The sequence below is a fragment of the Bidens hawaiensis genome, unplaced genomic scaffold (genome assembly GCF_021521415.1).
Source record: "Bidens hawaiensis isolate Kalapana, Puna unplaced genomic scaffold, B.hawaiensis_p1.1 tig00011343_1, whole genome shotgun sequence".
Taxonomy (NCBI): domain Eukaryota; kingdom Viridiplantae; phylum Streptophyta; class Magnoliopsida; order Asterales; family Asteraceae; genus Bidens; species Bidens hawaiensis.
In genome coordinates, this window is record NW_027491883.1 from 423,202 (window position 1) to 433,922 (window position 10,721).

The 10,721-nt window shown below is 38.8% G+C and overlaps 1 protein-coding gene across 1 annotated transcript; it reads left to right on the forward strand.

The window, feature by feature from the left end:
- Window positions 1-1,885: 1,885 nt before the first annotated feature.
- LOC143537772 (uncharacterized) lies at window positions 1,886-9,542 on the forward strand. Its single transcript, XM_077031468.1, has 8 exons — window positions 1,886-2,218; window positions 3,671-6,357; window positions 6,403-7,895; window positions 7,988-8,053; window positions 8,138-8,227; window positions 8,300-8,476; window positions 8,986-9,280; window positions 9,366-9,542. The coding sequence occupies exons 1-7, from the start codon at window positions 1,887-1,889 to the stop codon at window positions 9,019-9,021; spliced, it is 4,881 nt and encodes a 1,626-aa protein (XP_076887583.1). The 5' UTR covers window position 1,886; the 3' UTR covers window positions 9,022-9,280; window positions 9,366-9,542.
- The last annotated feature ends 1,179 nt before the right edge of the window (window positions 9,543-10,721 follow it).

Here is a 10,721-nt window from a genome sequence, read left to right on the forward strand (position 1 = left end):
GATTTTTTGTTTTACCTTTTTTTTAAATTTTGTTATTTAATAATTTAAATAAAAGGAACGGTAGAGAATGAGATATAATATTGGTAGTGATGAAGTTGAATGATCGATGAAAACAGAAGTGGCACATATATGCAAAATAAGGGGAGTGGCCTATAACGGATGGCCTAAACAATCATGAAAACAATTAATAACATAAATGCATTTTTTTCTATGTTTTTTAAAATTTTTATCTATACAAACCTTCATCTATCTTCTTGTATAAATAACTTTAAATTTTCCTCTTATTTAGAAGCATATTGTTATGATTACATAAGTTCCATATAGAGGTGCTTTCAACTAATGATAACTACAAACATTTAAGAATCATGTAAGCTATGTTGAAAATCAGGCCCAACAAACAACACATTAACAAGAAATTAAATATCAACTAAATCGACTCCTCTGCACACAAACTATCTAAACACATATCGAGCCGGCTCTTGAGGGTATATAACACTAAATGTGTGGGTAGTTAAGATTTAAGAATCATACACTTTTCGTCATCGTCATGGTTGAACTAGCGAATGATAGATTGGTTGTCATTAGTAGTTACTATAGATAGAGAAGATGATGAGATAAGGTACGTTAGGTCCGGTTGTAGCAGTGGTTTAGTGCATTAGCTAGCTTTCGACTCCATGCTCGCCTGCTCGGGGATGTGCACTGCCACCTACTCACATTCTCTGCTTGAGGATGTGCCACCAACCGACCACAAACTAGAGCATCCAAGAATATTGCATGTGTTTTATTATATATTTTTATGTAACAGTAAATAGTTATATTTCAATATAGTTTATTTATATATTTTCTTGGAATGCCAAGAATGCATGTGGCAACTAAATGAATGTACTACTTAACAGTTTATTGTGTCTTGTTAATCACTTACGTATCTTCAAAAAATGAATCATGAAAGAGATCATTGACACGTTGAGAACATAGACAACTTTTTTTTTTGATTGAACAGATATACTTTACTATAAAACGATTACAATAAAGTGACAGGTAAACGGGCAACAAGCTGCGCCGCAACCTCTTTTTGAATAGCAAAACCAATCCTGCTAAAAACGAAGCTTTAGGACCTAGAAGTTGAAGAGGTTCCATGTACGATACACTGAACCCTACTAAAAATTTTCACAGCCTCTGGGGCCAGAAAACCAAATGTATCAAAGACAAATGGTAGAAAGACATGTTGATTATCTAAACAAGCTTTCTCGTGTTTAACAACTTTGCTCGATTCAGCTTTCAACGAAGCCTGACCCACAATAAACCCACAGTCCCTGAGCCCAATAAGAGGAGACACTCCTGTAAGATCCACACATACGTGTTTCCCCCTGCTCACCCGAACACAAGAATATCAACCTCTTTTTACTTTTCTTTTTTACTCTCTTTTTATGTTTTCCTATAAAAACATGTGATTACAACTTTAAGCTACTAATAAAAAGGTCAATTAGCTTTAAAAGATTCCAATTCCAATTCCAATAATTAATTACCAATAGATTTCTTTCTTTCTTTCTTTCTTTCTTTCTTTCTTTCCTATACATACATAGTTAACAAAAATGAACAAAGAGATCCCACTTCCAACAAGTTACATTCCAATCACAAAAAGCTAATCACATTAGATTTCATACTTCATCATCATGTACTACAATCTAATCTTAAAACTCCAAAATTACATATATACCCTTGACATTGAGTTTCACCCTCTCTCCCACCTCACTTTGTACTGTCTCTGCAGAATTCCCTCTGCAAACAAACAAACAAACTTAATAATTATTATAAAATAATAATAATAATAATAATAACATTTAATAGATAACGTAAACCAAGTAACGAACCCTAACCTAACAATAATGGAGCCTGTTAATCGGAGAAGGAAGCTTTCAAATGTTAACAGCTTTTCCGGTAAGAACGCCTACGACGGCGTGTTATCCGGCAGGCGGCGGCCGAAGTACGACGGAGCTCCGGCGGTTAGAGTTGAGGAGTACGGTGAGATATTCAGTACTACCGGTCAAGGCGAGTGTTCTTCGATTCCGGTGCTTGATGTATCGAGTTTGGAAGAATCGTGTGATGATTTGGAAATATGGAGTAGGAAGAAGCCGGATTACGGGAAAATATTTGGTGGATTTCGTGATCAGGATATTGCTATTAGTTATGAAGAACTGGTTGCTCGTGATAACGCTAGGTAATTGTAATTAATTAATTAATTAATTGTTTACTGTTTCAGTTACAGTAATGAGGTTGTTTTAGATCTAAACCCTAACTTCAGTCTTGTACTTTAAATGCTAAGCAGTTAATGCGGAAAAATATAGGATATCGGTCGAGGACCAATATTTGAGATATCGGTCAAAGTCAGTCAAATATCGGTCAATATCTTCGATATTACCGGTGCCGATATTTCACATGAGAACCGATAACCGAGATACCACCAGTATTGACTGCATAGCTTAAACGTTAAGCCACATGTTTAACCACATTTTCGGGCAGACTCGTTCCTCGAGCATCTACCATGTCATAGAATTTGGGTAGTTTGGGTGTTTGCTTAAGACGTAGTTTATCGGTTCAGTTATAGGGTAGGAAATGTTGTATTTGGGTGTACCTGATTGAATGCTTTTACAGTTTACACTATCCTGAGTAGCCTCCAATACAACTTGCTGTCTGATTTGAAACCAGAAGAAAAACTCGTCTTTATAGTTCAGAGCCTTCTTTATAGTTCGATAAAAATTAAAAAGACGAGTCTTTTTTCTTGTTTGGATGATGTATTTGTGTTTGGAACATGATTCCAAACATTGGATGGATTGTTTCTCTTTTTGTTCTTGATGATGATGATCAATGTTGAGATTCTGCTGACATATTCCTATTTTTAGGTAGTTTCTAGTTTTTCTCTAGATTCTTTATCTGAGTTTTTTTTTTTTTTTTTGGGGGGGGGGGGGGGGAATGAGCATGCTTCTTTTGGAGTGTTTTTGCATGATGATATCATATTTATGATTTGGCAATGTTGGTGAGAATTTGATAGGAATAATAGATTAGTAGGTTTTTGTGTCAGTGATTGATGCATGAACATTTTGCGTGTTTGCACTTGTTCTTTGTAGCATTTCTTCATTGTAAATTTGTAAAATTACTTTGTTAATGAGTGTATGAAACTATGAATATGTAATATCTGTTCTATTTGAGTTGGACAACCTTTCCTATAGTAAGGTAAGGCGAGGCGTGCTGCGGTAATAAACAGTAGCTAAAACATAAAGGACTGTTCTGGCAAACATTCAAAGTATAGGGATGTGAATGCTAACACTTTCATAACTAAAGTCGTTAGCTTAACTGTGTAATTAAGCTACTTAAGCAGGAATCTTGATTAGTTACACATGGACACATAATCTGTTCTAACGCTTCTTGACTACTAGTTCCATAGCATGACCATTTCAATAATTTTTTTAGATATCTTAGGGTTTAAATTAGAAATTTCTTATTTTTTTAAACTCACAACATTATTCAGCGTCTTACATAACATGAATTAAAGCAAGTAATTTCTACGGGTACAGAGATTTAATCATTAAATGTAGTCTTACTCTTTCTTATAGCGGTTTTGCAACTGAACTCCAGTTGTTTTAACTTTTCCTGTAAATGATATTGTTTGCAGGGTCTGTCTTCCCTCGTCAGCAAGCCAGAGCTCTCAAGATTTGGGTGATATGTCTAATCAACCCTTGGATGCCTTGCAGCAGTTTCGTATGGCATATAACAAGATCAGCCAAAGGAATAAAGACGGGTTAGATGGGACAACACAGGTCACACAGTTACCGGCTGTATCTGGATTTACTCGTTTCATTGGTGAGTCAGCATCTCAACCAAAGAAGGAAACCAAAAACAATAAATCTGTAACAAATAATATTCATCCCAGTTTAAACTCCAGCAAGGGGGAGTTTCCTGGAAAACAAACTTCACAAAGTACGGTTGATTCTAGAAGTAGACATCAAGATGAATCTTTATCAGGTGAGAGAATTGTGGAGACTTTTGAGGCTGATCTCAAAACACATCGCTCAAAAGTATCATCATCATTGCCTGCAGTGTCTCAACTAAATAAGGAAATCGAGAGCAGAAAATCATCATCATCATCACATGTAGCGTCTCAACCAAATAAAGAAACCGAAAGCGAAAAATCATCATCATTTCCTGTGGCGTATCAACCAAATAAGGAAACCAAGAGCCAAAAATCATCACCGCCTGCAGTGTCTCAACCAAATAAGGAAACCAAGAGCCAAACATCATCATCATCGCCTGCAGCGTCTCAACCAAATAAGGAAACCGAGAGCCAAAAATCATCAGCATCACATCCAGCGTCTCAGCCAAATAAGGAAACCAAGAGCCAAAAATCATCGTCATCACATCCAGCGTCTCAGCCAAGTAAGGAAGCCAAGAGCCAAAAATCATCATCATCGCCTGCAGCGTCTCAACCAAATAAGGAAACCAAGAGCCAAAATAAACCATCATTGCCTGCAGCTTCTCAACCAAATATAGACACTGAGAACCAAAAGTCATATATTACAAATAATATTCATCTCAGTGTGAACTCCAGCAAGGGGGATTTTCATGAGAAACAAACTTCACAAAGTGCTGTGGAATCTAGAAGCAGATACGGTCAAGATGAATCTTTACCCGGTGATGGAATTTTCATGACTTTTGAGGTTGATCTCAAATCACATCCTTCCAAAGTATCATCACCACCCACAGCTTCTCAACCAAAGAAGGAAACCGAAAACCAAAAACCAGTTGTAACTGATAATATTCATCCTAATGTGAGTACCACCAGCAAGGAGGATTTTCATGAGAAACAAACTTCACAAAGTGCTATTGAATTTACAAGTAGATATCAAGATGAATCTTTATTAGGTGATAACATTTTCAAGACTCTTGAGGCTGATCTCAAATCACATACCTCCAAAGTTACATCATCCACTGCAGCTTCTGAACCAAATAAGGAAACCGAGAGCCAAAAATCGCATATAACAAATAATATTCACCCCAGTGTGAACTCCAACAAGCCGGATTTTCCTGAAAAACCAACTTCACAAAGTACTGTTGATCAAGATGTATCTTTATTAAGTGATATAATTTTCAAGCCTTTTGAGGCTGACTTCAAATCAGATCCCACCAAAATATCATCATCCACTGCAGCTTCTGAACCAAGCAAGGAAACCGAGAGCCAAAAATCATTTGTAACATATAATATTCATCCCAATGTGAACTCCAGCAAGGGCGGTTTTCATGAGAAACAGACTTCACAAAGTGCTGTCGAATCTAGAAATTTGGAGACTTTTGAGGCTGATCTCAAATCGCATACCTCTAAAGTATCACCACCACCTGCAGCTTCTCAACCAAACAAGGAATCCGAGAGCCAAAAATCACATAAAACAAATAATATCCATCCCAGTGAGAACTCCAGCAAGGGGAATTTTCCTGAAAAACAAACTTCACAAAGCAGTGTTGATTCTAGAAGTACATACAGTCAAGATGAATCCATATCCGATGATAGAAATTTTACGAAATTTCAGGCTGATCTGAGATCACACACCCCTAAAGTAGCGTCACCACCTGCAGTTTCAGCAACTCACGTTGATAATCATAAAGATTATCAGAAGAGAACAACAGCTACATATGGAGAATCTCCTTCTAATTGCTTTGATGAGGAGCTTGATGTCAACTCTGCAGCAGCTATCTCCGCAGCTGCTTTAAGAAAAGCTATAGAAAAGGCTCAGAAAAGTATACGGATTGCAAAAGAATCAGTCGGAAGAAAGACAGGATTTTCAAGTAGAAGTTTCAAAGATGACTTGAAAGTTAAAGCTAAAGACAAAATGAAAGAAAGAGATTATAAACATGAAAGTACAGCTTTTTTTTCAGACTTCGTGGATGGTCAGAAACTTTTTGGTGCTAAAAAGGTTACAAATGAACTACATGGGAAAATTCCAGAATTAGGTAAGAATTCTGAGATACTAATAAGGTCTCCAGTTGAACTAAGAGAAAACAAGGTGGTTTGCAATTCTAAAGAAATTGTTGGCAAAACAGAATCGATTGAAAATAATACATGTGAAGGTCCACAGAAGGACGTTGAGAAACCTGATCATTTTCTTGTACTTGAAAGCTGTGAAATGAAACTAGGAGATACCAAATTAAACAACTTAACCGTGCATCAAAATGTGGAAGATGACAAAGAAATACCTGTGAAGTCTGATGAAACCGGTGATGAAAGGAAATTTAGTGAAGAATCATTTGGGTTATTTGAAACTAAGAAGCAAGAGAATCTTGAACAAGAACATGATGAACAAGTGGGAAGTGCAACGAGTCATGTTGAAGATGAGAAAGAAGTGAAAGAGGAAGAGGAAGAGGAACAGGAAGAGGAAGAGAAGGAGAGATTGTATGATGTTTGTGAGGTGGAAATGATTAAAAATGCAGAAACTTATGACCGTAGCATTGAAACAAATGATTTGTCTCAAAACGAGGATCACGAGGGAAAAGAGAAAGAAAATGACAAGGCAGAAGAAACATGGGAGAAGTTGGATGAGGTACAAGTACCAGAAACTTATGAGAAATCGTCAATTGATTTTGATGATACAGAAGAAAGTAAGAGTGCGATTGGTGCAAGCCAAATTGTAAATGATACAGAAGAAGCTTGCAAAGTTGACCAGAACGCCAGTAATGCGGAGCCAAGTCAACAGATTGATGATGTCAGCACGAGCAGCAGTTCAGGTCATGAGTTCCAAGTGGATGAGACCTTAACAGAAAACGAGAAGACTGAAAACGTTTCTTCAAATGAAACAGAAGACAACAAGGAAGAATGCGATGCAAAGTCTGATGATCTGGCAAACTGTGGCTTAACTGACATGGATTTTGTACAAAACGATTGTAGCATAGAAACATATGATTTGTCTCAAAAAGAGGAATATGTAATCAAAGAGGAAGAGAGTCACAAGGCAGAAGAAACATGGCAAAATTTGGATAAGATTCAGGTACCAGAAACTTATGAGATTCCATCAAGTGATTATAATGATGCAGAAGCAAGTGAGAGTGTGATTGGTGCAAGCAAAATTGTGGATGATACAGAAGAGGTCAGCAAAGTTGACCAAAAGGACAACAATGTGGAATCAAGTCAAGAGATTGATGATGTCAGCAACAGCAGCAGTTCAAGTCACGACTTCCAAGTGGAAGACACGGAAGCATTAGAAAAAGAGATGATTGGGAACGTTTCTTCAGATGAAACAGAAGACAATGAGGATGAATGTGATGCAAATTGTGGTTTAGCTGATGTGGAATTTGTACAAAACAATGTACAATCTGAATCATCTTCAGACACAGTACTTAGTATGGAGATAGAAGTTAAAGAACAGAAAGAAAGAGAAGAGACTGCTGAGAAAGAAGATAACAACCTCCAACAACCTCACGAAGATATATCTGAAGTTACAACAAAAATGGAAACAGGTACACAACAAGAACCTGAGAATGCAAGCAGAGAATCCGACCCAAGCAAGACAGAACAAGAGAGAATAAAATTCGCTGTAGATAGAGCAATTTGTGAGGCTCGGGAACGTGCATTTGCTGAAGTTAGACAAAGAGTAATTTCCGAAACTCAAGAAAAGGTAACTAAAGCTTCTTCTGATAAAACTAGTGCACAAGCCAAGCTTAAAGCAGAACGAGCTGCAGTAGAGAGAGCCACTGCAGAGGCTAGACAACGGGCTTTAGAAAAAGCAGTTTCTCAGAAGCAAATGTCTGAGCCAAAAGTACAAGTTAAGGAGATTAACCAAACCACAAATGTTGAGTCAGCTTTGAGAAGTAAAGCAAAATTAGAAAAAGATAACAGGATTATGGAACGTGCGGTATGTTTCTACCTTCTCGCCACTTGTCCATAACTCAACTACATCTTAGTCGTTAATATCTTAAACTTGTACTCGAATGTTTTCTTTTACAGGCCAAAGCTCGTGCAGAAAAAGAGATGCGTGATCTGCTTGCTCTTAGAGAACAAGCAGAGAGAAATGTAATCATCTTTCAAATCAAATTTTTATACCTGTTGGCGCAATCTTTATGTTCATTACATTTTAATATTCAACTATAATTGCAGCGGCTAGCAGAGAATCTTGACGCTGATATCAAAAGATGGTCAAATGGGAAAGAAGGGAACTTGCGTGCACTACTTTCAACTCTGCAATATGTATGTACAAGCTTCTAAATCTTCTAAGCTTCAATTTCGCTTGCACTAATAACTTCAAATTTTTTTTTCCAGATCCTTGGAGCTGAGAGTGGTTGGCAACCAGTGTCACTGACCGATATCATAACCACTAGCGCGGTCAAGAAAGCTTACCGAAAGGCGACCTTGTGTGTGCATCCCGACAAGCTTCAACAAAGGGGTGCAACCATTCAGCAGAAATATATATGTGAAAAGGTTTTTGATCTTCTAAAGGTATGCAATATACCAAATATCTTCTCCTAGGGGTGAGCAATTACTGGGCGGTTAACTGAAACCCGACGAAACCAAACCGAAAACAAGTTGTCGGTTTTTTTTTACCCTCGGTTAACCAAAATTAACCGAACCTAACCATTCATATTTTCATATATTTTTAGTTCTTAAAACTCCATTTCATGTATATACATCTCAATTTTATGTATATATACCTCCTCTTCATGTATGCATTTCTAAACAAAAACAAATAGCCAAAAGTTTGGTTTTAGTTATTAACCGTAATTACCCGAATCAAACCGAAAACCGAGAAACTAAACAAATAAACCGAACCGATCAATCGAAAACCAATTGACTAATAAAATAGATTAACAGACACTTCAATTTCAGCTACGGTTTAAGCTAATAACCGAACCAAACCGTGCACACCCCTGAATTATCTCCTTTCTTTCTTTGTCCTTTTTTTTTGTAAATTTGATATTAACTGAATTTTAATATGTTATCATCAACAGGCAGCTTGGAACAGATTCAACTCAGAGGAACGATAAGCAGCATCAACAGCCTTATTTTAAGCTTATTCAATTTATATATATAAACAAAAAAAAAAAGAAGTGGGAGGGTAAAAGCGTCTTTTTGCTACCTCCTTTATAAGCCTGTAAAGTTGTAAACTTGTAACGCACCCATTTCATTATCTTCTTCATTCTCCTTGATATCTCACCCACACCAGCAATGGCAACAGTAACCCTAACCTTATCTAACACCTTCCTCCACAGAAACACACCACCACCACCACCATCCATCCAAAAGGTACAAACTTTACACCATATCACCAACCCCTCTACTTATCCTTATTTACAAAACTAACCCTTTACTTTTCTTTTCTTTTCATCAGGTGGTCAAACAACTCATATCCCCAACTCAACCACGGTACACTTGCCGGAAGAAGGATATCCATCCGGAATTCTACGACGACGTGAAGGTGTACTGCAGCGGAGAGCACGTGCTAACGACCGGCGGCACTAAGAAGGAGTACGTGGTGGATGTGTGGTCAGGTAACCACCCGTTCTACCTAGGCAGTCGGTCGGTGAAGAAACACTAATTGACCCCGGCAGACTACGGATAATCTGGGGGTTAAATAGATGTTTCCCACGAGGGTTAGGTCCGGCAAGATGGTTATTCTTCTGATGACCTGCAAAACAGACACCGTGAGCTCGTCACTGAGAAGGGGGGGTACCTCCTTGTGACCACCATCCGGCGTGAGAATCAGACTAGATTGCTCTTGAATATAAGTGTATATTAAGAGAAATAGCTAGAGAGAAGATGATGATACCGTTCCAAGGTGTTGGAGTATTTATAGCCGAATGTAGGTGTCCAAGCAGGTACAGCCGGCTGTATAGTATTCCTGTCCTACCAACTGTGGGCTACGCACGTGCCCTGCTGGTGGTTGGTGGGTAGGCAGCGGCTGATAGTGACATGGCCGGCTGTGCACTATTCCTTTTCCACCAACTGCAGGCTACGCACGTGCCACGATGAGGGTTGGTGAGTAGGCAGCGGCTGATAGTGACTAAGTACTAGAGCGTGCTGCTCGTCGTACTGTTGTCAGTGAGCTGTCGCAGCTTTGGTCAGATCTTTTGTCCATACCTTGGCAGGTATAGTACAAAAGGTCCTCCAGTAGCGTACGGACTGGCTCATTTGGGCGGGAATATTCCCGGCTTGCTCATTCCTTCTTCAGGTGACATTACTGAATTATTTAAGAGTTAGTGCCTTGTGCGTGTAGACTTGCTGTGCGGGTAGCCTTCCCTGATGGCTAGTATCCGCAGCTGCGGGAACAGGCGGAGTACGTCGACCATTGGGAGGCTTTTCCTGCGGGAACAGCTTGCGTACTGCGCGTAAGGACGTCATCTCTGAGCGTGGTGGGTCCTGCGGATCCAGTTGGTCTTTGCGCAGACGTTCCTCTTTAAGGTGAGTCTTGCGGGTCCAACCGCGTAGACGTCCCTCTTTGAGGTGAGTCTTGCGGGTCCAACTGCGCAGACGTCCCTGTTTGAGGTAAGTCTTGCGGGTCCAACTGGGCTCTGCTGGGACCTACCTCTTCAAGTCCCCCAGTCCAATGTTCTTCTCATGAATTGTTAATAAGTGAGGTGAACTTTTAGACTTAAGCAAAGGGTTTTGAAAAGGGTTTAGTTTTAAGGTCTCCGCGGGGATTCTTCCCGCGGGTTTCCTAATGTCACGTGCAGAATTTCCCACTGTT

Coding starts and splice junctions, on each gene's coding strand:
- LOC143537772 (XM_077031468.1), top strand. CDS start 1,887: ATGGAGCCTGTTAATCGGAGAAGGAAGCTTTCAAATGTTAACAGCTTT. Junction 2,219..3,670: donor GTTGCTCGTGATAACGCTAG/GTAATTGTAATT, acceptor TATTGTTTGCAG/GGTCTGTCTTCCCTCGTCAG. Junction 8,054..8,137: donor GAGAACAAGCAGAGAGAAAT/GTAATCATCTTT, acceptor CTATAATTGCAG/CGGCTAGCAGAGAATCTTGA.